This window comes from Equus asinus, chromosome 12, assembly GCF_041296235.1.
Source record: "Equus asinus isolate D_3611 breed Donkey chromosome 12, EquAss-T2T_v2, whole genome shotgun sequence".
Taxonomy (NCBI): domain Eukaryota; kingdom Metazoa; phylum Chordata; class Mammalia; order Perissodactyla; family Equidae; genus Equus; species Equus asinus.
This window is the reverse complement of record NC_091801.1, coordinates 35355640-35382717: the sequence shown is the minus strand read 5'-3', so window position 1 is coordinate 35382717 and position 27078 is coordinate 35355640. Positions and strand designations below refer to the sequence as shown.

The window sequence follows — 27078 nt, the reverse complement described above, 5'->3', positions numbered from 1 at the left end:
GTACCTAGGATCCAAACCTATGAACCTTGGGCCACCAAAGTGGAGTGCACAAACTCAACCGCTATGCCACTGGGCCAGTCCTTAAGACACATTTTAATATCTGAAATTGGTATATCTCATATTAATTGGTGGTGTGTTTTAATTTCTTAAAATAATAGTCCATCATATAGTTATACTGTCTTAGATTTGATGAAAGACGATGTTTAAAAATCTATTAAAGGGACTGGCCCAGTTGCGTAGTGGTTAAGCTTGTGTACTCTGCTTTGGTGGCCTGGGTTTCACAAGTTCCGATCCCATGATGTGGTGGCATCCCACATAAAAAAAGGAGGAAGATTGGCACAGATATTAGCTCAAGTACAATTTTCCCCTCCCACACACAAAAATCTATTAAAAAACACTCAGTGGAGTGAGTCTATACCAGATTTTAAAATACTGGATTCTACAATCATGTTAACACATGTTCTCATTTATTAGTTGAATATTAAGCAATTGTTATTACACTTAAATGTATTCCAGTGAAATAATTTTTAATCTCATGCAATTTCTTGAAATCTTTATTTGTGGCAAAAGTTAAAATTGCTGTACCAAGTAAACCTTCGTTTCAGCAAAAGAATATTCTGTTTTTTTCTGTGAGTTATATATAATTTTTAGTATTAAGTCAACGTTTGTATAAATTCATACTATTTGATGGATATAATTCAATTCTAAAGTTTTTTTAAAATGTAAATTATATGCCTTGAAGGCAACAATTGTGTATTCTTAACATTTTTGACATCATTCTTGATGATAGTATTTATAGTGGAGTTCTAATGGCTATTTTTGAATCAACCAGTGGGGTTTATGGGCCCAATTAGGATTATGGAACAGGGTTGATTGTGAGTGAAGAACTGTGATAGAGCTTAATGATTCAGGCCAGTTTGTTCATTTACTGAGTGAGTGTTCAGAGCTAATAGTGTGACAGGCCCATCCAACTAGGAATTCCACTGAAAGTGCCTGGAAGGGAGCAAGTGCATATAGTCCAGAATAGAGGGCAGTAAAGTGATCTTACAGAATGACTTCATTTACTTTTGGGAAGACTTTTCTTTTGTTATATTCTAAAACATTCTCTTATTAATAACATTATAAGGTAAAAAGGCCCAGGGAGTTTAAAGCATCAATTGTAGCTTATTTTTGGGTTCATCGTGATGTACGTTTGGAAACATTTGATGATTATGATCAATGTGTGTGTGTTGTTATTAGTTCTGTTTTCTCACTTATACAGTTAATATAATTCATGTACTTTAAAATTTTACATGATGTTTTAAATACCTGACCTAGTTTACCTGAGTGTGTGCCACTTGGCCTCTATAAGGTTTGCACTGCTGAGCATTTTTGTCCTGATTACTTTTCCACCTGCCCTTCTCCCATTCAGTCATCTATTGCTATGAAACAAATCACCTCAAAACTTAGTGGTTACAAACAGTGATTATTCTTTCTCACCTTTTGGGGGTTAATGGTGGTTGTGCTGGTCTCACTTCACGTGATGATGGCTGGGCCTGTTGCCCAGGTGCCTTGATTCTTTCCATGTGGCTACTCTGGGTGCCCTATTTGGACTTGTTCACTTCCTGTTAGTGTCAGGGTGGTCAGACTTCTTACTTGGTGGTTGGCTTCTAAGAGAATTAAACAGAAACTACAGCCTTTGAAAAGGCTATAGTCTACCACATTCTATGAAAACAAGTGGGCCAGCCCAGATTCAAGGGGAGGGGAGATAGTACCCATCTCTTGAGAGGAGGTGGGGGCGTGTGCCTAGGGGGAGGCGAAGAATTGCCCCCATCTGGGTTTGGAGGCTGTCTGCATCCCTTGTGTTTTGTTCTTGAGGGTGCATTTCACAAAGTGAAGTTTTAAGTCAAAGCATATGAATATTTAAAAATTGTTATATTTTGTCAGATTACCTTGTCAATAAGGTGTAATTGATTTCCAGTGATTGTATAATGATGTATAATTATAAATATAATTTTTCCACAGTTCAACCAATATTTTGTTTAGCATGTTTTTGATTTTATTTTTTGATGGGTGTATGATAATCTCATAATTCTTTTAGCTTGTATATTTTTCTTATTTTCTTGTTAGATTATCAGTTGTATTTTGTATCTATCAATGAAACATAATTATTCATTACTACTTGTTATATATATGTATATATCCATTTACTACTTGTTCAGTGGAACTGGCTATTGATATTGATAGGGATTTAATAGTTTAAAAATCAACTTGAAAATTGTGTACCTTATATTTATCATTTTTTCCCTTTGATTTTTTTCTTTTTTGACTTCTTAGGGTAGCATCGTGTCTGATGTTCTTAGACAGTCCTCCAAATGAAATGAAGGAAGGTTAAATGGGGAGGAAAACTAGACTCCACATCTCAATGGGAGGAATGGCAAAGAATTTCTGGCTGTCTTTAATTTGCCACAAAAATATAATGATTGTGGGCTGTTTTGATTGAGAGTTAATAAATAAAAGAATCGTGAATCTTTAGAAAGTAAAACAATATAATTTACACAGCACTAAAACTGCATTTAATTTTGATTCAAAAGGCATTTCAGGCATCATATAGATTGTTTTGGTTTGAAATTAATCTATGGTTGCCTGCTTTCATGGAGTTCAAGAGTCCTAAATTTGGAAGGAGCTTCAGACATAATGTGGTTCAGCAAGGATTCTGAACCAGAGGATAGAGATGGGTCAGAGAAGAGACAATAGGATTTCTTATTATTGCCTCTTCTTCTTTCTCTGCAGTCCGGTGGACTCCCTCCTATAGTAGGCTTTTATGTGTTGGTCATTGAGATATGTTGGGGTGGACAAAAGGTCATACATCACTGGTGGTTAGTCCCACATTTCACGTTGAAATATGCAAAGTGTAAAAAGAAAACACTGTTTCCCCAGAGTCATCTGGCTAGTTTTGTGGTAGAGCAAAACTACTACTTTATGAAAATTTCGTGTTGTCTTTTTTCATTTTACCACTTCTCGTATTCCAATTGATTTCCGTGTCTTGCTCACCTGTGAATCTGTAAGCTCCATGAGAACTGGGACTGTGACTATCAGTGCTAGATCCCATTGGCTTAGCACAGTTCCTCCCTCGTAGTCGATATTTGATTTTGGTTAATTGGAAATAAATAAAACTACAGAATTACAACAATAAAGTGAACCACAATTTTCTTAATTGAGGCACTTTACTTCCCTGATTGGTTTTTCATTACAACTGATGTTGCTCTCACCCTTTTTCCTTCCAATCCATGAAGTTTATGCTTAAAATCCCTTCCTGGATCCTCATTGCTGCAGGTAAAGTCTGAATTTGCAAGCACATCTGTCCTTCTTCCTCTGCTGAGCCTGTCCTTCCAGCAATTTCTGGGTCTTTGCTCGTTCATACTCAACTGCTATCCTCCATTGCCTACAATTCTCCCTCTCTTTTTTTTTGGTAATGTCTCTCCTTTTTTATTTTAAATGAAAGATTTTAAACAGTAGAAAAATGCATGAATACACGTGTACCCACCCCCAGCTCTCTCAAATTCTAATAAATCATCTTTTTTTTTTTTTTCTGTTTTATCTCCCCAAACCCCCCCTGTACACAGTTGTATATCTTAGTTGCAGGTCCTTCTAGTTGTGGGATATGTAATAAATTATTCTTGTTTCATGTTTTTTGAAGAAATAAAGCATTACCAGTACCCTTCCAAGTACTAGACTCCTGCTGTTACCACACAAAGGGGCATGATCTGCTCGTCATGACACAAAAGCCAATTGTCAAGAAGCAAGATGGTGGCAGAGAAAAGGCATTTTATTACAGCTTGCTAGCAAGAGAGAAGATGGCTGACTGATGTCCAAAAGAAGTATCTTAAGAGGGGCACAGAATCTTGAAGCAGTTACATAGGCCAGTGGGTTACAGGGGAGGGGGTTAGGAATGTTGACTGTCTAATGTTGCAGACTGTGAGTGGCCACACCAAATAGACTCTCTGTCGGGGGTCATCACATTCCTAAGGAACTCAGAAGAACAAAGTTAGCATCTTATTGCAGCTGGGAGGTACCTGCATAAGCAGGCGACATAAAATCTACAGAGCAGTTAGATCTCCTGGAGGGAGCATATCCAGCTGAGTGGGTTAGTCAGAAGTCAAAGTTACAGTATGGTTTCTTTCCTACAATATGGCTTCCCTTATCTCGTCCTTGCGTTGAGCTGGCGTCACTTCCTCTTTGCCCAGAGGTGATTACTATCCTGATTTTGGAGTATATTCCGCAAACATCTTTGTACTTTTGTTACATATGTGTGTACTAGTGAACACTATAAAGCTCTGTTAATATCTGGCTTTTATGGGGTTTATTTTTTCTTTTAAATTTTAATAAAATTTACATAACATAAAATTTACCTACTGTCTTTAACTCAGTAGCTCAGTAATGTTAAGTATATTCACATGGTGGTGTAACCAATTTCCAGAACTTCTTCAACTTCCAAAACTGAAACTACACACTCATTAAGCAGTATGTTTGAAAAATTTTAGCCTTGATTGTTACCTGTAATTCTGTTCTTTGATTTTAATTGCAACAGTATTATGTCATTGATTATACCATGTTATGCTTAGATTATTTCTAAATTTTCACTATTAGAAACAATGCTTAGTGAGAATCTTGTTCCTGCCTTCCTGTGAGCACTTGCATGAGTTTCTCTAGCTCTATGCCTGGATCTCCTTAAATATTACCAGTTCCTCACCACAGTAGTTGTACCAGTTTGTTCTAATTTCAGCAGTGAATGAGCTTCCATTCTGTATGTCTTCATCAAATCAAGTATTGTCCAACTTAATATTTGTCAATCTGGTAGATAGTCATTATGGTTTTAGTTTGTTTCCCTGATTACCGCTGAGGTTGAGTGTCTTTTTATGTTTATTGTTCGTTCCTGTTCATCTTCTGTGAACTTCCTTATTCGTAATTGTCTTTTCCTTGTTGATTTATAGGGTGAATTCTTTCTATATTTTGGATGCTAATTCTTTCTATATTTTGCCTATGTTACTCATATCTTCTTTCAGTCTGTGGCTCCTCATCTTTTCATTTGTCTTTTTTGAACTGTTTTTTTATTTTAGTCAAGTTTATCAGTCATTTGGTTTGTGCTTTTTTTGTTGTTTTAAGAAATCCTTTCTTATATCTCAAGATCATAAGGATATCTTGTATTTTCTTGAAGTCTTTCGCCCTTCACGTTTAGCCATTTAATGTGCCTGGAATTCGTTTTTATGTATACTGTGAGATAGGGATCTGATTTTATTTTTCCATGTGAATAAACTATCTTAACACCATTAACTAAACAGTCCATTCTTTTCCTATCTTTTTCTTTTGAATTAATTTCAGATTTACAGAAAAATTACATAAACAGTAAAAAGAATTCCCGTATACCGTCATCTGTATTTATTGTGTTCATATTTAAAGTTTTTGCTTGTGCTTGTGTCAGTGCTCTTTCTTCCCCCCTTCCCCTCCCTCCACACATAGTTTTCTTTTCTGAACCATTTGAAATAAGTCACAGGCATAGGCCTCTTCACTCCTAAATACTTCAGTGTGTAGTTACTGAGAACCATAGCATCCTTTTACATTACAACAATATAATTATCAAAATCAGGAAATTAATTGATACAGAACTTTTATTGTAGGCCTTCTTCCAATTCTGCCAATGTTCACACTGATGTCTTTTAAGGGAATATAATTTTTTTTCTGGTACATGATCCAAGATTGCATTTGGTTGTCATGTCTCTGTGGTCTCCTTTAATCTGGATTCCTGCTGACATTTTTCTTTTGACGAAGATTAGCCCTGAGCTAACTACTGCCAATCTTCCTCTTTTTGCTGAGGAAGACTGGCCCTGAGCCAACATCCATGCCCATCTTCCTCCACCACAGCATGGCTTTTGCCAAGCAGTGCCATGTCTGCACCCGGGATCCGAACTGGCGAATCCTGGGCTGCCGAGAAGCGGAACGTGCGAACTTAACCACTGCGCCACTGAGCTGGCCCCCCTGCTGACTTTTAATGCCGCCTTTATTGTATATTCTGTTTACGTATATGCATGTATCCATGTTTGGACTTTTCTTTTTCATTAGTCTCTGTGTCAATTCCTGCACTAATTTCACATTAACTTGATTAATTTTCTTGGCTCATGAGAAAGTCTTAATAGCTAGGGAAAGTATCCCCTCTGTTTTCTTTTTCTTTTAAAATTTTCTCCAGACTCTTGCTCCTTAGGTTTTCCATAAGAGTATTAGCACTCTTCATCAGGTTCCAGGAACAGAGCTGTTGGAATTTCAGTTTACTTGAAAGAATCTGTAGATTAATTTCAGGAGAACTTATGTCTTTATAATGAGTTTCTCATGGAGGCAGATTGCTCTGCTTATTCAGTTTTTTTAAGTTCTTTGTGTTTTGCAATTTTCTTTGCAGACATCTTAAGTGATTTTGCTTACTCTTTACCTGATGTCTGTTCTTTATGATGCACTTGGAGAGTTTCTTCTTCAAGGAGACCTTCCTTGTCCCTTCTTTTGGGGTTAGTTGTCCTTTCTTGATACTCCCATTGGATTTGTCACATTGTATTGTGCTGTCTTTATAATTGTCTTTCTCTCATAGGTTGTAAACTTCTTGAGGGCAAACAAAGGTTTTAGTTCTCCTCGTATCAAGTGCCTAGCATTAATTCCATTACTGGTCAGATGTTTTTGAGTGAAGGAATGAATTAATATAAAATTGAATGGGGGCCAGCCCCATGGCCGAGTGGTTAATAAGTTCATGTGCTCCGTTTCAATGGCCCAAAGTTTGACCAGTTTGGATCCTGGGTGTGGACAGGCACCGCTCATCAAGCCATGCTGAAGCGGCATCCCATGTAGCACAACCAGAGGCACTCACAACTAGAATATGCAACTATGTTTGTCTGTGTGGGGTGTCTTTGGGGAGAAGAAGGAAAAAAAAAAAGATTGGCAACAGTTGTGAGCTCAGGTGCCAATCTTTAAAAAAAAAAAATTGAATGGATGACAAAATATAGATCTCTCAGTACTTTGCTGCCTAATATGTGTTTCTCTACATGGTGTTATTTTCATAATTTTTTTTGTCTCATCAAGGAAGATAAGAATATTGAAGTAAGACCAAACAAATATTTAGTCTTAAATTTATGAAAAATTTGAAAATATTACAGAGAGCTTTATAAATGCTTCTATTAATATGTGATTTTAAGCATGCAAAACCAGAAGGTAAGCTCCTGTTTCTTGGACTTAAATTTTAAAACTTTCTTTATGGTGTTTTTGTTTATATAGAAAATTTCAACGAGTATTTTTTGAAAAATATATATTTTAAGTTGTACACATTCTGTAGTCTCACTGCTTCTTTTTTATTTTCTGGATTTTTAGATGTGGTATACGGTAACAGAAAAGCGCGTTGTACCCATGTTGGGAAATTGGAATTTTAGTTTTCACTCAGCCACTACCTTGCCATGATCTTGAATGAGTTACTTCATGTCTTTGGTCTTTGTAAAATGCGCATATATCTGCCCATAGTACCTCAAAAGATTTTTCTTGTATTCAGGTAGATGGCTGTATGAAAAATATGATAGTTGTGTTATTTCCCTAGGTAGGAATATTTTGCTTTGAGCATACCCAGTATGGGATATATGGAAAGTTTTCTTTGTAAAAGAGTTCAGAACAGGATTTATTTTCTCAGAGTTGCTTCCACAGTTGGTCATGATGTGTTTGTTCCTCATTCCCATCAGATTTTGAGATTGGGGACAATTTAGCAGGAACTAGGGAAGTGGGTGCCATCTTAGACTAGTGGGTTCCATGCTGACGCAGTAGAGAATAATGGCTAAGAGCTTGGGCTTTGAAACCCAAGTTTCAACCCTGACTCCCCCTCACTTTTCATGTTGTCAGATTGAACTTCATGAAATTACTGTTTCTTTTGGTTAAAAAGATGCCTGAATATCAGCAGTTTTATTCACAAGGTTCAGGCATTTAAGCCTTAATTTTCTTACCTAGTAAAATGATGATATTAATAACAACTTACAAGGTGAGAGTTAATGAAATACTTCTGCCTGTAAAGCTTTTAGCAAATGTCTGTTACATAGGAGATGCTCAGTAAATCAAGTCATTTTTAACCAAGTCAGCTTGTAAGGGATTTGAGGGGAACTCAGAATTCCCAGAGTAGGGTAGGAACCAGAGAACTAAAATTACAGGTGGAACTTTTCATGAGTTCCATCTTAACAATGTGTCCACTCAGGTTTGAAGAGTAGCAGAAATGCATGTGCCTAAGAGAGCTCTGCAGGAGACAGGTAAGCAGCCTGGCCACCCCATAAGCTAGGTGAGAATCCTGGAAGGTCCAGTTATTCCATGGCACACATGCCTCAGACATTCTCTTCTTCAACTCTGCAGACACTCTGGGAGTGGGATGAGGGGAAAGGGATCCGTAGCTCACCTCGGTGCTCATGAGGAAAGTAGGGTTGGAAAGCAAATAGGACATAAAAAATTTATTCCATTCCTACAGGTGTTTTCCTTTCATTTTTGAGTAGGTGATGATTCACCTGGTCAAATAGTGTGAAAGGGTGTACAATGAAGTCTCCCTAACCCTGCCCCCAGCAAGACTAATATTATTCATTGGGGCGTTTTAAAATGGTAATGGATTATGTTTGACATAGAAATATATTCATAAATGGAGAAAAATGGAAATTACAAAATTATAAGTCATGATCTCATTTTGGGAAAAAACAGAAACCATATATTATTATGTGTAGAAAATAATCTGAAAGGAAATACACTAAAATGTAAACAATAATTATTTCTGAATTTTGGTGGGGTTTATGTCTCAGACTGTTTACCATCAGCTGGAACTGGAATCCACACTGCCCTCATCAAAACTATACTACCTCTCATCTTTTTTTTTTTTGTTTTGTAGTGTTATTTCAGAACTTGCCTAATTTAGATGATTAGTTGTAAACCGGTATTTGCTCTGCTATTGTTTCTCATTTGTTTCTGTGGATAGATTGCCAGATTTATTACAGTTCAAGGTCTTAATTATGGCTTTTCCCCAGGAACTTGAAAAAGGTAAAAATTTATGAGTTAAAATTGGGAAATCCTTGTTTCTAATAAACACAGTATGGCTAAGACTCATTCTGGTATTTCTTTGGCACTGTTTATGCCTTTATTTTTGGTGTCAAGGGAAATAGAGGTAAGTGATTAGGAATCTGATATCCTTCACATTGAAAACTGGAAGATATTTTCTAGAGTGTTTGCATTCAGAGTTTTGCTTATGAATATTATTATTTTTGCTCTTAGCTGTTTTGAGTAGAGAGAGGTTCATTATAATGTAGTAAAGAGGAGACTAGTGAGAACCCTGGAGACTTGGGTTTTTGACTTGGTTTGGCAACTAACTAGTAGTTGAATGACTTTTAGGATTGTCATCCAACTTTTCCTGGTGATAATTTTCTTTCTTTTAAAGTATTAGGTTTTGGACTGGATAATCACTTGTAAGACTAGTTTCTTGGTGATAAACTCCTTTAGTTTTTGCTTGTCTGGGAAGCTCGTTATCTCTCCTTCCTTTCTGAATGATAACCTTGCTGGGTAGAGTATTCTTGGCTGTAGGTGTTTTCCTTTCAGCAATTTAAATATATTGTGTCACTCCCTTCCAGGCTGTAAGGTTTCTGCTGAGAAGTCAGCTGATAGCCTTATGGGATTTCTTTTGTATGTCACTTACTGCCTTTCTCTGGCGGCTTTTAGGATTCTCTCTTTATCTTTAATTCTTGAAATATTAATTATAATGTGTCTTGGTGTGGGTCTCTTTGGATTTATCTTGTTTGGTGCTCTCTTTGCTTTCTCATACCTGGATGTCTGTTTCTTTCCTTAGGTTAGGAAAATCTTCGGCTGTTATTTCTTCAAATAGATTCTCTACTCCTTTGTCTCTCTCTCCTCCTTCTGGAACACTTATAATACAAATGTTAATGCGCTCGATGTTGTCCCAGAGGTTCTTTAGACTGTCCTCATTCTTTTTAATTCTTTTTTGTTTTGTCTGTTCAGCTTGGGTGATTTCCTCTAGTCTTGCATTCTGCTTGCTGATCCATTCTTCTGTATCATCTACTTTGCTATTGAGTCCCTCTGGTGAATTTTTTGTTTCCATTTTGTATTCTTCTTTCTGGATTGTTGCTTTTTTATATTTTTCAATTCTTTTTAATGTCCTCACTGAGTTCCTCCGTTCTTCTCCCGAGAACAGTGAGCATCTTTATGACTGTAGGTTTGAAATCTTTGTCAGGTAGATTGTTTATTTCTGTTTCGTTTAGTTCTTTTTCTAGGGTTTTGTGTTGTTCTCTTACTTGGGGTGTATTCTTTTGCCTCCTCATCTTGCCTTTTTCTCTGTGCTTATATCTGTGTATTAGGTGAGTCAGCTATGTCTCCTGATCTTGGAGAGATGGCCTTATGCCTTTGAGGCCCAGCAGTGTGCTTCCCTCTTGTCACCAGTTCCAGAAGTTCCAGGGGTGTCCCCTGTGTGTGCTACATATGACCTTCTGTTATGGCAAGGTTGCTCTTGCTGCGGGTACCCAGGGAGGCTAGGCTGTCTCCCTGGCTGGCTGGTTGTAATGCTCAGCTGTGTGTGGCTGCTCTGGACCCTTCAGTCACTCTCTTTGGCATGGGGAGCCCCAGCACAGTTGGCTGCGAGGTGTAATAGCACATTCCTGCTACAGTTTTTCTGTTAAGTGAGTAGGCCCCCAGTGTTGCTGGTTGCTAGGCTCAGGGGCTTACAATTGCTGTAGGCCCCCAGCCTGCAAGATTGTTGTCAGGTCTCTCAGGATTGCAGCTGAGTGGGGCTGGCCCCAGGCATGGGATCACATAATTGTTTCAGCATTGGAAGGTGGGGCTGATCCCACATGTGGCTGTTTGAGAAGCACAAGTCTTCTGCAACTGACAAACCCCCCTGCCCACAGGACCACATACAGCATCAACAAGTCCTTCTCTGTGAAACAGACCCAGTTGCCCCCCTGCAGAGGCCCCACATATTCCATCATTGCCCCACACATGCAACCTGCTCCTTGCGCACACCCTGCCCCTCAGAGGTGGACCCACTCACTTGGCTGCAGAGGATCCAGGAACCCAGCCTTTGCAGACCCACCTGTTGCCCGAGGGCTTGCTGTTTGGTGGGGCCGGTCCCTGGGGCAGGCTGCCTGCCCTGGCTGAGCTTGATTAAATTAGTGGTCTGATGTGTCAGGCAGACTCTGGGCTAACAGGCTGGTGGAAGAACTCCAGTAGCATCTGCCAGTGTCTGTGTCAGCATGTCTGTACTAGGTCACAATAATGGCTGCTGCCAATGTCTCAATTTCTAATGGCAATTTCTATTTTTAACACTTTGAGAAATTGCCACACTGTTTTCCATAGTGGCTGCACTAAGTTTGCATTCCCACCAGCAGCGCATGAAGGTTCCCTGTTTTCCACATCCTCTCCAACATTTGTAGTTTTTTGTCTTGGTAGAATAGCTGTTCTGACTGGCGTAAGGTGATATTTCATTGTACTTTTGATTTGTAATTCACTAATAATCAGTGATGTTGAACATCGTTTCATGTGTCTGTTGGCCCTCTGTGTATCTTCTTTGGAAAAATGTCTGTTCGTATCCTTGGCTCATGTTTTGATTGTGTTGTTTGTGTTTTTGTTGTTGAGTTCTGTGAGTTCTTTATATATTTTCGGTATCAACCCCTTGTTGGATAAAGGATTTGCAAATGTTTTCTCCCAGTTGGTGGATTGTCTTTTTGTTTTGTTCTCAGTTTCCTTTGCCTTGCAGAATCTCTTTAATCTGATCTAGTCCCGTTTGTTTGTTTTTTCGTTTGTTTCCCTCTCTGAGTAGACATGGTATTCAAAAAGATGCTTTTAAGACTGATGTCAAAGAGTCTACTGCCTATAATTCCTTCTAGGAGTCTTACTTTCAAGTCTTTAATCCATTTTGAGTCAGTTTTTGTATGTGGTGGAAGATAATGGTCTGCATTAATTCTTTGGCACGTGGCTGTCCAGTTTTCCCAACACCATTGTTTTGAATTTTATTGAAGAGACTTTCCTTTGTCCATTGTGTGTTCTTGGCTCCTTTGTTGAAGATTAGCTGTCCGTAGATGTGTGGTTTTATTTCTGAGCTTTCAGTTCCGTTCCATTGATCTGTGTGTCTGTTTTTTTACCAGTACCATGCTGATTTGATTACTATAGCTTTGTAGTCTATTTTGGAGTCAGGGATTGTGATGCCTTCGGCTTCGTTTGTTTTCCTCAGGATTGCTTTGGCTATTTGGGGTCTTTTGTTGTGCCATATAAATTTTAGGATTCTCTCTTCTCTTTCCATGAAGAATGTCATTGGGATTCTGATTGGGATAGCATTGAATCTGTAGATTGCTTTAGGTAGTATAGCCTTTTTAACTATGTTTATTCTTCCAATCCATGAGCATGGAATATCTTTCCATTCCTTTATATCTTCTTCAGTTTCTTTCAATAATGTCTTATAGTTTTCAGTGTATAGGTCTTTCACCTCTTTGATTGTTTATTGCTAGATATTTTATTCTTTTTGTTGTGATTTTAAATAGGATTATATTCTTGATTTCTCTTTCTGCGAGTTTGTTGTTAGAGTATAGAAATGCAACTGGTTTTTGTAAGTTGATTTTGTACCCTGCAGCTTTGTTCTAGTTGTTCATTATTTCTAATAGTTTTCTGATGAGTTTTTAGGATTTTATATGTATATACAATCACGTCATTTGCAGACGGCAAGAGTTTTACTTACTTTCCAATTTGGATTGCTTTTCTTTCTTTTTCATGCCTAATTGCTCTGGCCAAAACCTCCAGTACTATGTTGAGTAGGAGTGGCAAGAGTGGGCTTCCTTATCTTATTCCTGTTCTTAGAGGCGTGGCCTTCAGTATTTCACTGTGAGTATGTTTGCTGTGGGTTTGTCATATTTGGCCTTCATTATGTTGAGCTACTTTCCTTCTATACCCATATTATTGAGATTTTTTATCGTAAATGGATGTAGGATCTTGTCAGATGCTTTCTCTGCATCAATTGAGATGATCATGTGATTCTCATTCCTCATTTTGTTAATGTTGTGTATCATGTTGATTGATTTGTGGATGTTGAACCACCCCTGCGTCCCTGGAATAAATCCCACTTCATTATGGTGTATGATCCTCTTAATTTATTGCTGTACTTGGTGTGCCAATATTTTCTTGAGGATTTTTTGCATCTGTGTTCATCAGCAATATTTGCCTTTAATTTTCCTTTCTTTGTATTGTCTTGTCTGGTTTTGGTGTCAGGGTAATGTTGACCTCTTAGAATGAATTAGGAAGCGTTCTGTCTTTTATTTTTTGGAATAGTTAGAGGAGGGTAGGTGTTAAATCTTCTTTGAATGTTCTGTAGAATTTAGCAAAGAAGCCATCTGGTCCTGGACTTTTGTTTTTTGATCACTGTTTCATTCTTGTTACTTGTGATTGGTCTATTCAGATTCTCTATTTGTTTTCTTTTTTTTTTTTTTTTGAAGCAGCTCAGCCCTGAGCTAACATCTGCCAATCCTCCTCTTTTTGCTGAAGAAGACTGGCCCTGAGCTAACATTCTTGCCCGTCTCCCTCTATTTTATATTTGGGATGCCTGCCACAGCATGGCTTGATGAGCGGTGCTGTGTCCACACCCGGGATCCGAACTGGCAAACCCTGGGCCGCCAAAGCAGAATGTGCACACTTAACTGCTGTGCCACTGGGCCGGCCCTTCTATTTCTTCTTGATTCAGTTTTGGGAGGTTGTATGAGTCGAATTTATCCATTTCTTCTATGTTATTCAATTTGTGGGTGTATAGGTTTTTCTTGTATTCTCTTGCAATGCTTTCTATTTTTGCAGTATCTGTTGTAATTTTTCCTCTTTTATTTCTAATTTTGTTTGAGCCTTCTTTCTTTTTTTCTTGGTATGTCTGGCTAAGGGTTTGTCAATTTTGTTTATCTTCTCAAAGAACCAGCTCTCTTAGTTTCGTTAATCCTTTCTATTGTTGTTTTTGTCTCTGTTTCTGCTCTGATTTGTATTTTTTCTCTCCTGCTGACTTTGGGCTTTGTTTGTTCTTCTTTTTCTAGTTCTTTAGGTACAGTTTAAGATTACTTATTTGAGATTTTTCTTGTTTGTTGAGGTGTGCCTGTATTGCTGTGAATTTCTTTCTTATGACTGCTTTTCCTGCATCCCATAGGAGTTGGTATGTTGTATTTTCAATTTTGTTTGTCTCCTGGTATTTTTTAAATTTCTTCTTTGATTTCTTCATTGAATCAGTGGTTGGTCAGTAGCATGTTGTTTAGTCTCCACGTATTTCTCACTTACCCAGTTTTTTCTTGTAGTTGATTTCTGCTTTTATAGCATTGTGGTCAGGAAAGATGCTTGAGATGATTTCAGTCTTTTTAAATTTATTGAGGCTTGCCTTTTTCCCATCATTTGGTGTGTCTTTGAGAATGATCCATGTGCACTTGAGAAGAATTTGTATTTTGCTGTTTTTGGACGGAATGCTCTCTCTATATGTATTAAGTCCATCTGGTCATATATTTCGTTTAAATCTACTATTTCCTTGTTGCCATTTTGTCTGGATGATCTGTCCATTGATGTAAGTGGAGTGTTGAAGTCCCCTACTATTATCGTGTTGCTGTTAATTTCTCCCTTTAGGTCTTTTAATATTTGCTTTATGTACCTTGATCTCCCTGTGTTAGGTGCATAATTAATGTGTTATGTCCTCTTGGTGGAATGTCTCTTTTATCATTGTATACTGCACCTCCTCTCTCATTATCTTGTTAAATTTGAAGTCTGCTTTGTCTGATATAAGTATGGCAACATGTGCCTTCTTTTGTTTGCCATTAATTTGGAGTATCGTCTTCCATCCCTTTACTCTGAGCCTGTGTTTCTCTTTAGAGCTGAGATGGGTTTTCTGGAGGCTGCATATTGTTGGGTGTTTTTTTTTTAGTGAGGAAGGTTGCCCTGAGCTAACCTCTATTGCCAATCTTCCCCTTTTTGCTGAGGAAGACTAGCCTGGTGCTAACATCGGTGCTCATCTTCCTCTGTTTTGTATGTGGGATGATGAGCAGTGCGTAGGTCTGTGCCTGGGATCTGAACCTGCGAACCCTGGGCCACTGAAGCGGACTGTGCAAACTTATGTTGGGTTTTGTTTTTTAATCCATCCGGCTACTCTCTGTCTTTTGATTGGAGAATTCAGTCCATTTACATTTAGAGTGATTATTGATGTATGAGGGTTAGTACTGCCATTTTTATCTCGTTTTCTCGTTGTTCCTTGACAGCATTTTAAAACAGTTACAGAGTCAGCCCTGATGGCCTAGTGGTTAAGGTTTGGTGTGCTCTGCTTTGGCAGCCTGGGTTCACTGCCCGGCTGTGGAACCAGACCGCTTATCTCTCAGTAGCCGTGCTGTGGCGGCAGCTCGCATAGAACAACTACAAGGACCTGGACTAGAATATGCATCTGTGTACTGGGGCTTTGGAGAGGAGGAAAAATAAAGGGAAGATTGGCCACTGATGTTAGCTCAGGGCCAATCCTTCCCTGAAAAAAAGGAAATGAAGGACTTTCAGCTGGAAAGTTTTGGATATATGGACTTTTTTTTTCTTTTAGTGAAGACCCCAGACTAAGGGGATTAAAATATTTAAAACTATTTAATAAAACCACATGCACTTGCACACACACACAAACAGGAAAAAGACAAACAGAACTATAGAAAAAGGCTCATAGGTGGCAAGAGATCCAGAGGGCAGCTTATGTGCACACTGCAACTTTCTTGGAGCAACACTCCCATCTTGTGGCTGTTTTCTCTTCACAGACATTTGTGGTTGGGTGAAATAAAAGCAGAGTGCTCTAGCCCTGAATTTGAAAATTGGAGCTCACTGGGCTCTTTTTGTTTTTGAATCATACTTTAAAAACAAAATAGTCTTAGCTGCTATAAGCTTTTTTTTTTTTTTTCTTTTTTATTAATGTTATGATAGATTACAACCTTTTGAGATTTCAGTTGTACATTTTTGTTAGTCATATTGTGGGTACACCACTTCCCCCTCCGTACCCTCCCCCCACCCCCCCTTTTCCCTGGTAACCACCGATCAGATCTCCTTCTCAATATACTAATTTCCACCTATGAGTGGAGTCATATAGAGTTCGTCTTTCTCTGACTGACTTATTTCGCTTAACATAATGCCCTCGAGGTCCATCCACGTTGTTGTGAATGGGCCAATTTCGTCTTTTTTTATGGCTGAGTAGTATTCCATTGTGTATATATACCACATCTTCTTTATCCAATCATCAGTTTCTGGGCATGTAGGCTGGTTCCACGTCTTGGCTATTGTAAATAATGCTGCGATGAACATAGGGGTGCAACGGACTCTTGAGATATCTGATATCAGGTTCTTAGGATAGATACCCAGTAATGGGATGGCTGGGTCATAGGGTATTTCTATTTTTAACTTGTTGAGAAATCTCCATACTGTTTTCCATAGTGGCTGTACCAGTTTGCATTCCCACCAACAGTGTATGAGGGTTCCTTTTTCTCCACAACCTCTCCAACATTTGTCGTTCTTGGTTTTGGATGTTTTTGCCAATCTAACGGGGGTAAGGTGATATCTTAGTGTAGTTTTGATTTGCATTTCCCTGATGATTAGCGATGATGAACATCTTTTCATGTGTCTATTGGCCATATTCATATCTTCTTTTGAGAAATGTCTGTTCATGTCCTCTGCCCGTTTTTTGATCGGGTTGTTTGTTTTTTTGTTGTTAAGCAGTGTGAGTTCTTTGTATATTATGGAGATTAACCCTTTGTCGGATAAGTGGCTTGTAAATATTTTTTCCCAATTAGTGAGCTGTTTTTTTGTTTCAATTCTGTTTTCCCTTGCCTTGAAGAAGCTCTTTAGTCTGATGAAGTCCCATTTGTTTATTCTTTCTATTGTTTCCCTCAACTGAGGAGTTACAGCGTCCGAAAAGATTCTTTTGAAACTGATGTCAAAGAGTGTACTGCCTATATTCTCTTCCAAAAGACTTATTGTCTCAGGCCTAATCTTTAGGTCTTTGATCCATTTTGAGTTTATTTTGGTGTGTGGTGAAAAAGAATGGTCGATTTTCAATCTTTTGCATGTGGCTGACCAGTTTTCCCAGCACCATTTGTTGAAGAGACTTTCTTTTCTCCATTGTAGGCCCTCTGCTCCTTTGTCGAAGATTAGCTGTCCATAGATGTGTGGTTTTATCTCTGGGCTTTCAATTCTGTTCCATTGATCTGTGGACCTGTTTTTGTACCAGTACCATGCTGTTTTGATCACTGTAGCTTTGTAGTATGTTTTGAAATCGGGGATTGTGATTCCGCCGGCTTTGTTTTTCTTGCTCAGGATTGCTTTAGCAATTCGGGGTCTTTTGTTGCCCCATATGAATTTTAGGATTGTTTGTTCAATTTCTGTGAAGAATGTTCTTGGGATTCTGATTGGGATAGCATTGAATCTGTATATTGCTTTAGGTAGTATGGACATTTTAACTATGTTTATTCTTCCAATCCATGTGCAAGGAATGTCTTTCCATCTCTTTATGTCATCGTCAATTTCTTTCAAGAAAGTCTTGTAGTTTTCATTGTATAGATCCTTCACTTCCTTGGTTAAGTTTATCCCAAGGTATTTTATTCTTTTCGTTTCGATTGTGAATGGGATAGAGTTCTTGAGTTCTTTTTCTGTTAGTTTATTGTTAGTGTATAGAAATGCTAGTGATTTATGCACGTTAATTTTATACCCTGCTACTTTGCTGTAGTTGTTGATTATTTCTAATAGTTTTTCTATGGATTCTTTGGGGTTTTCTATGTATAAGATCATGTCGTCTGCAAACAACGAGAGTTTTACTTCTTCGTTACCTATTTGGATTTCTTTTATTTATTTTTCCTGCCGAATTGCTCTGGCCAGCACCTCCAGTACTATGTTGAATAGGAGTGGTGAAAGTGGGCACCCTTGTCTTGTTCCTGTCCTCAGTGGGATGGCTTTCAGCTTTTGTCCGTTGAGTATGATGTTTGCTGTGGGTCTATCATATATGGCCTTTATTATGTTGAGGTACTCTCCTTCTATACCCATTTTACTGAGGGTCTTTATCATAAATGGGTGTTGGATCTTGTCGAATGCTTTCTCTGCATCTATTGAGATGATCATGTGGTTTTTGTTTTTCATTTTGTTGATGTAGTGTATCACATTGATTGACTTGCGGATGTTGAACCATCCCTGTGTCCCTGGTATAAATCCCACTTGATCATGGTGTATAATCTTTTTGATGTATTGCTGTAATCGGTTTGCCAAAATTTTGTTGAGGATTTTTGCATCTATGTTCATCAGTGATATCGGCCTGTAGTTCTCCTTCTTTGTGTTGTCCTTGTCAGGTTTGGGGATCAGAGTGATGTTGGCTTCATAGAATGTGTTAGGGAGTTCTCCATCTTTCTCAATTTTCTGGAACAGTTTGAGGAGAATGGGTATTAAGTCTTCTTTGAATGTTTGGTAGAATTCTCCAGAGAAGCCGTCTGGTCCTGGACTCTTGTTTTTGGGGAGGTTTTTGATTACCGTTTCTATTTCCTTACTTGTGATAGGTCTATTCAGATTCTCCATTTCTTCCTGATTCAGTTTGGGGAGATTGTAGGAGTCTAGGAATTTGTCCATTTCTTCCAGGTTGTTCAATTTGTTGGCATATAGTTTTTCATAGTATTCTCTTATGATCTCTTGTATTTCATTGGTATCTGTTGTGATTTCTCCTCTGTCATTCCTGATTTTATTAATTTGCGATTTCTCTCTTTTTTTCTTGGTGAGTCTGGCTAGGGGTTTGTCAATTTTGTTAATTCTTTCGGAGAACCAACTCTTTGTTTCATTGATCCTTTCTATTGTCTTTTTTGTTTCAATATCGTTTATTTCTGCTCTTATTTTTATTATTTCCCTCCTTCTACTGACTCTGGGCTTTGTTTGTTCTTCTTTTTCTAGTTCTGTTAGGTGTCGTTTGAGGTTGCTTACGTGAGCTTTTTCTTGTTTAGTGAGGTGAGCCTGTATTGCAATGAATTTCCCTCTTAGGACTGCTTCTGCTGCATCCCAAATGATTTGGTATGTCGTGTTCTCATTTTCATTTGTCTCCAGATAATATTTGATTTCTTCTTTAATTTCTTCAATGATCCATTGTTTGTTGAGAAGCGTGTTGTTTAGTCTCCACATTTTTGCACCTTTCTCTGCTTTTTTCTTGTAGTTGATTTCTACTTTAATAGCGTTATGATCAGAAAAGATGCTTGATATTATTTCAACTCTCTTGTATTTATTGATGTTTGCTTTGTTTCCCAAAATATGGTCAATCCTTGAGAATGTTCCATGTGCACTTGAGAAGAATGTGTAACCTGCTGTTTTTGGATGAAGTGTTCTATATATATCTAAGTCCATCTGGTCTAATTTTTCATTTAATTCTATTATTTCCCTGTTGATTTTCTGTCTGGATGTTCTGTCCATTGGTGTTAATGGTGTGTTGAGGTCCCCTACTATTATTGTATTGTTGTTGATGTCTTCTTTTAGTTCTATTAAGAGTTGCTTTACAAATTTTGGTGCTCCTGTGTTGGGTGCGTATATATTTATAAGTGTTATGTCTTCTTGGTGGAGAGTCCCTTTCATCATTATATACTGTCCCTCTTTATCTTTCTTTATCTGTTTTGCTTTGAAATCTACCTTGTCTGATATTAGTATAGCGACACCTGCTTTCTTTTGTTCGTTATTAGCTTGGAGTATTGTTCTCCATCCCTTCACTCTGAGTCTGTGTTTGTCTTTGGGGCTGAGGTGTGTTTCCTGGAGGCAGCATATTGTTGGATCTTGTTCTTTGATCCATCCTGCCACTCTGTGTCTTTTGATTGGGGAGTTCAATCCATTTACATTTAGAGTGATCATTGAGACGTGGGGGCCTTCCACTCCCATTTTGTGTTTTGTTTTCCGGTTTTCTTCAGTTTCCTTTGTTTCTCGTCCCATGGTTTAATCTGTTCTGATGTAGAGCTGCTACTCTCTGTTGTTGTCCTTCTACTTATCTCCTCTGCTCTTGGTTTTGTAGCCCCTTTCCTTTTTTGGATTTTTCAGGAGTGAGGGTTTTCCTGAGGATTTCCTGAAGAGGAGGTTTTGTGGCAATAAACTCCCTTAATTTTTGTTTATCTGGAAAAGTTTTTATTTCTCCATCGTATTTGAAGGATATTTTCGCTGGGTATAGAATTCTCGGCTGTAGATTTTTGTCCTTCAGATTTTTGAATATATCATTCCACTCTCTTCTAGCCTGTAAAGTTTCTGCTGAGAAATCTGCTGATAGCCTGATGGGGGTTCCTTTGTAGGTTAGTTTCTTTTGCCTGGCTGTCCTTAATATTTTCTCCTTGTGGTTGACTTTTGCTAGCTTCACTACTATATGTCGTGGAGTTGGTCTTCTTGCATTGATAAAGTTTGGAGATCTATTGGCTTCTGTCACCTGCAGATCCATCTCCCTCACCAGATTTGGGAAGTTCTCAGCCATTATTTCTTTGAATAGGCTTTCTGCCCCTTTCTCCTTCTCTTCTCCCTCTGGTATACCTATAATCCTTACGTTGCATCTCCTAATTGTGTCTGATAATTCTCGGAGAGTTTCTTCATTTCTTTTAAGTCTTGCTTCTCTCTCCTCCTCTGCCTGCAGCAATTCTATATTGCCATCTTCCAAATTGCTAATTCTTTCCTCCATATTATCGGCCCTACTGTTCAGAGCATCTAGATTTTTCTTAATCTCCTCTATTGTGTTCTTCATTTCCAATATTTCTGTTTGGTTCTTCTTTATCGTATCAAACTCTTTTGTGACATAGCTCCTGAACTCGTTGAGTTGTCGGTCAGAGTTCTCTCTTAACGCATTGAGAATCTTAATGATGGCTGTTTTGAAGTCGTCATCATTTAGGTTATATATCTCATTTTCTTTGGGATTGTTTTCTGTGTATTTGTTACCTTCTTTCTGTTCTGGAGATTTAATGTATTTTTTCATATTGCTTGATGTTGTTGATTTGTGCCTCCGCATGGAGATAGAGTTTAGTTGCTCCTTTCACTTGTTTCAGCTGCTGTGGTGGGGGGAGCCGCTGTTTATACTTCACCAACCAGGAACCCTGTCCGTAGTTGCTAACTGGGCCTGGGCCCCTCTTCGTAGCCACAGTGGCCCTTTGTATTCCCTCCTCTGCCGTGGGGGCCGTCACAGGGGGGCTTCAGGCTGCAGGTGCCTACTGTTGCAGCCCACCTAGATGTGCTCTTTCCTTGGGGTCTGCAACGGTGTTATGGGCTTTTCCAGCGGCCAGGGGTGGGATCACTTATATTTGTTGCTCCGTTGCTCTCTGCACCCACCAAAACTCACTTGTCCTCTATGGGTCGCAGGAGAGCTATTGGCATCTTCTACAGTCTGTGGTTAGTACACCTAGCTATGCTGCTTTTGCCCTGGGGTCTTCCAGCCTTGTGGCTGGCGGCTGGGTGCCTTCTACTGGTGCTGTGCAGAGGCTTTCCCTAAGGCTGCTGTGAGCCTGTAGGGTTTCCCACTAGGCTACTAAGCTGGGTCTCTGGAACTCTCTCCAGCCCCAGTCCTCTCCGAGATCTCCGGCAATCCCTAGCCTCACGGGGCGGGCAACGGCAGCTGGGGGTCGCCCCGCCCTCAGGGCTTCTCTCCGGGCCTCTGCCGGAAGCCCTGAATGCTGGGCGTGGCCCCTCTGCTAATGGCAGACAGAGAGTTTTGTCTGCTGCCTGGCGGAGCTCCGGCGCTTCCCCTCCGGGTCGCAGGACCGGCCTTTGAAAGTTCCCCCCGCCCCGGTCCTCTCCGAGATCTCCGGCAATCCCTAGCCCCACGGGGCGGGCAACGGCAGCTGGGGGTCGCTGCGCTCTCTGGGATTCTCTCCGGGCCTCTCCCGGAGCCGTGAATGCTCACCGTGGCCCCTCTGCTAACGGCAGACAGAGAGTTTTGTCTGCTGCCCGGGCGGAGCTCTGGCGCTTCCCCTCCGGGTCGCAGAACCGGCCTTTGAAACTTCCCCCTGCCCCGGTCCTCTCCGAGATCTCCGGCAATCCCTAGCCCCACGGGGCGGGCAACGGCAGCTGGGGGTCGCCCCGCTCTCTGGGATTCTCTCCGGGCCTCTCCCAGAGCCGTGAATGTTCAGCGTGGCCCCTCTGCTAACGGCAGACAGTTTTGTCTGCTGCCCGGGCGGAGCTCCGGCGCTTCCCCTCCGGGTCGCAGAACCGGCCTTTGAAACTTCCCCCCGCCCCGGTCCTCTCCGAGATCTCCGGCAATCCCTAGTCCCACGGGGCGGGCAACGGCAGCTGGGAGACCTCCGTGCCCTCCGTGTCTCTGGGACCCTCCGGGCGCCCCGAGCACCAGGCTGGGTCTCCCCGCCAATGGCGGGGAGAGACTCTCCCCGCGGGCTCAGGTGTGCAACTCCAAAGTTTCCCTCTGCGTTTAGGAGTAATTGCGGGGGGTTTAGGTAGGGTTCTGGTCACCTGTTTCCACCGTTGCTCCTCTGTTGTGTTCTCGCTCCTGGCCTAGATGTGTGTGGATCCTCTGTGGGCGTCCGTTGGAAGAAAGCCGCTTGCGGGTACTAGGCTGCCTGTTGGGGTCGGAGAGTTTTCACCTATTTCCACATCCTCCCGGAGGAAAGTCCATCCGCCTTCTGATGTATAGTCGCGTGGGTGTCTCAGACGTCCTGAGATGTTGTCTGGATATCCTTTGTCAAGCGATAAGTGTCCAAATAATTGTAGACTCGAAGGGCGAGAGACAAAGAGGACTACTCACGGCGCCATCTTGGATCCTCCCTCTGAGCTGCTATAAGCTTTTAAATGTTAGCATTGCCAGTAATTGGTCTAATAATCTTAGAAGCATTTTCCCAGTATACTATATAAGAGTAATGGTGAAAAGTTTAGCAATAACTAGGTTTATCACTTTTATGGCACTTATGTAAAAAGAAACATTAATTTTACGTTGTTTACTTTGTAGTTTTGGATGCTCATAAAGGTCACCTGACTGAATTGTTTATAAAAAGGAGGCAACGAAATTCAACACAAATTTAGAATTATTCTTGGGGAATGACTTCATAATGGTAAGGGTAATCAAGCTCATCTAAGACTACTTTTAAAGCAATTCAAGAGCACTGTATTCTGTGGATCATGGCTGTATATCTACAGGAAAATAGCAGTTGTTCCAATATTACGTGAATAGAAACTTACAGTTTAGGATAAAATTTCTGGGGGCCACCCTATAGGGATTGTACAAAGAACTTTTATTCTCACACAACTTAGATGGAAGTGAATAGAAGTTTTATGTAATTCTCCTTAACATGGACACTAAAATGATCAAAGACAACATTTATTGTATTTAAGGTGGATTACCTTGTTTAATTTTTACAATGATTCTGTGAGGTAGAAACTATTGTTATCTCGCTTTTATAGGTGAGAAAACTGTGCTGGGGTCACATGTCAAGTGGGCTGCAGAACTGGGATCTGGACTTGGGTAGTCTGATTCCTAGATTTGTCTCAGGGTGTGCTGCCTGTGTAGTTTGGAGTGCTGTGTAAATTAATGGTTAAAAGCATGACTTTGGTCTAGAAACTGGATTTTAACACTGGATCTGCCACTTACAATGTGACCTTGAGTAGGTCACATAACTTCTTCAAACTTCAGTTTCCGCAACTGTAAAATGGGTGGTTTTAGGATTAATTGGGGTAATTTATTTAAAGTAGCACACAATGTGTGCTAAAGAAATGGTTATTAATAATCATAGTAGTTGTAATAATAACTACTCTTATTTTTGTGGTTTATAACAGCTCCATATTTCTGTGGCCCAAGATTTTCAAGTGTTTTGTGTTTTGCACAGTACATAAAGTGGCTAATGTTGTTGTTTTAAGCTACAGTATTTACTGGCTTTTCATTTTATATCTTGGATTACTATGAATTAGTAAGTGAAAGAGGTTTTGGTTTCAGCAAGAGAGAGAAGTTATACAAAATGACAATCGCGTTAAAAGAGATGCCACTTCTTTCTTTCTGTCTCATAATTGTGTGTGTATCTGTGCATTTGAGAGAAAGTGAGAAAGGGAGAGAGTGTGCCAAAGCCAGAGAAAGAGGATTCTGAGGGCGTTTACCTAAATTTTTCAAGACTTGTGCAGTGGGGCTGGAAGATATTTCATGCTAGATGATGTTGAGAACATGGAAGACCATGTTCGCTGGATAGGCCAGGCCAGTAATCCTAGGAAAGGTTGTGATAAATTGGAAGAATCATGGTTGGATTCCAGGAATCGGAAGTCAAAATGATGGCAAAGAGCAGGTTCAGTGAGAATGAGAGAATGGGAACTGTGAAAGTCTAGGAGATTAGAGGCAGTGAGGAAGATAATCTGTGTTAAGATTTAGAAATAAAGTAAGGAGTGATGAGGTCTAAAGGGTAGAGAGGTGGAGGTGTAAGAAGGGCTAATGAATTGTGAAACATTTGCTAGGTTGGGCCAGGAGGTGAAGGGCATGTCCTAGGAAACTGCTATATCCATAAAGGAAATTTGTTCTCAAATCGAATGACTCCTCTAGTGATGATTAAGTGCCTGTGCCAACATGGGAGAGGTCAGACTCCACTGGAGAACGGGAAGGAGAGTGACTGGGGGCTATGGGTGAGGCTGCTTCAACGTTTTAGAAAACAGTACTTTTCAGTCCATTTTTAAAGATGGAACATAGTTTTGTTGTTTAAAAATCATTAGAGAGTATATGTTAATGAAATTGAGCATTTATGAACTTTCTAGTCATGTCCGTTTATTTGATGGAGTCCTTGGCAAGGAACAGAAATCTCAATTATGGAAAATATTCACTTTATAATGATTTATTTATGATTGATTTATGTCAGTATAAAATTGGTTAACTAGGAATTTATATACATGTTCTATACTGCTGTTAATATTTGGTACAGTGCTTTACCATTCTCATTTTGAGGGGTTTTTAGATTCAGCATTTTCTGGCGCAGAATGCTGTATAAAGGGAATTTTGTTGTTTTGGGGAAACAATTTGTAGAGGTTAATTTGGAAAAAGCTGAGTTTGAATATGTTTAGCTCTTACAATTATGAGCTTTTTACATTTACATTGACATTCTTTTGTATAGGAGTTAAAGTTCCTCGTAATTTTCGCTTGTTGGAAGAACTTGAAGAAGGACAAAAAGGAGTAGGCGATGGTACGGTTAGCTGGGGCCTTGAAGATGATGAAGATATGACACTTACAAGGTGGACAGGCATGATTATTGGGCCACCAAGGGTCAGTGCTATAAATTATATATTTTTTATTAATATTTATTGTCACTTTAGAGTAAGCATTTTGTAATTTTGATATTAAATAATTGATAACTTCTCACTGAAACAATTCCTCTCTTTTTATTTATTTTGTATACATTTATTGATGGTTCTTGTGTGCAGGGAATTAGTGCTTGATTTTCTGGAGGATTTGGGGGGAAAGATTGATATGGTCATTACCGTCAAAGTGTTTGCAGATTAGTAAAGGAGGAAAAATAAATACAAATGACAGGTTCTAAATATGGCAGAGAAAGTTCACTACGGGACTTTAGAATATGTTTCTTCTAGCTGGAATAATTGAGGAAGGCTGAACAGTGGAGGAAGTTGCCTTTGGAATGAGCCTTAAAGGACTGACTGGTAGGATTTCAGAAGGTGGTGATGGGGATGGAGAACATTCCAGATAGAGAGGAGAAAAGGTGAGGAAATGGAGGGGATATTTGGGAAGAGCAAACAGCATATTTGGATGTAACATATTACTAACCCACTCTGTGTGTAACCAAGGGTTTCTAAATTGGTTTGTATTTGAGTGCACGTTGCTATTTGTCCTCTGACATTTGACTTGCCATGTAAATGTGATAGGCCTCAATTTCTTCATGTTTAGAATATATTGAAAAGTCTGTGATTCTTTCATATTTTTTAGCACTGTTGGCAACATGCCCATTGTGTTTAATTCTTAGGTCTTTCTCAAGTTTATGAAGTTTGATTTTTACTCAAAGTCTTTTTCAGATGGTGAATTTTTTTTCTACATTCCATTCCTTTCTCAAAGATCCCATTTACTGCACTCTCTTTGCACTGAGTCTGTGAAATATGTATTGTATAGTCTTTTTGACTTGCTGGAAAGAACACAAATTTGAAGGATTCTTTTTTTTAGTCTTTGGTTTTGTATACTGTTTGATAGCTTGTGATGAGAGCATTTCAACTGTTTTGCTGTTGGGTAGATTTTAGATTTTCTCTTGATTATTACATAAGAAAAATGGATCAGGTAATTAGCAATGTTAACTTTAGAGAATGAATGAATTAATGATGTTTTATATTTTCTGCTACTCCTTTGCAAAATTTGTGCATGCTTCTAAACTAACAAACTCCCTCTTCCCTCTGCTCTGATTTTTCCATAAGACATTTGAAGAAGGAAATATAATATTGATGGTTAGAATTCTTGATGTGTTTTATAACTTGATATTTCTAGTGAAAACCTTGATTTTCACTACCTGTGAACACTATCACCATGGTCTGTTTGGTAAAAAAAGTGCTTATAACTTGTGAACATTCTTATTTAATGAATAGTTTGAAGATTTGACAGTCTGAACTTGATGAAGTATAAATTTGAAATTATTTAGATTTGGTTTTTCTCCAGCCACTACCTCCAGTGGACTTTAAACTTTAAGAATGTTTTGAAGCTTATGTATGAGTTCCTTAGTGATTTTGTGGGTTGTTGCATAGCACAGTTTCCAAACGTGGAAGAGCAGCTCTGCCTTGATCTCTTACCTAGTTGAAGTCACCAGTGGGGCTTCCTAAGCTGGCTGCCTTTCCTGGTATCACTGAACTGCAGGAAGCTCCTAAGTCCAGGCTGTGCCCAGTGTGGGGCAGAGGCTATTCTAACTTGGGGGGAGGGTAGGGCCTGCTCGCAGGGGCACATAGATAAGATGCTGCTGACTGCCATGCTGGCAGTCTCTTCCAGTGACTTCTCTTCCACTGGGCCCTCTGTTTTCTCTGGGTGGTCATCTTGGAGCCTCTTCTCCCTTCCTTTAGGTGCCAAGAAGAGGCAGGAGG

General features: G+C 39.4%; 1 protein-coding gene across 2 annotated transcripts in view; it reads left to right on the top strand.

Annotated features, from left to right (window-relative positions):
* UBE2V2 (ubiquitin conjugating enzyme E2 V2) overlaps positions 1-27078 on the top strand; it is a 57047-nt gene that overhangs the window by 10138 nt on the left and 19831 nt on the right. The window contains exons 2-3 of one of the 2 annotated variants that reach the window (XM_014844870.3): positions 22991-23093; positions 25125-25273. In XM_014844870.3, coding sequence (XP_014700356.1) covers positions 25229-25273 — 45 coding nt within the window. In that variant the 5' untranslated portion in view covers positions 22991-23093; positions 25125-25228. The remainder of the gene's footprint in view (positions 1-22990; positions 23094-25124; positions 25274-27078) is intronic. The other variant, XM_014844861.3, reaches the window with a different exon arrangement.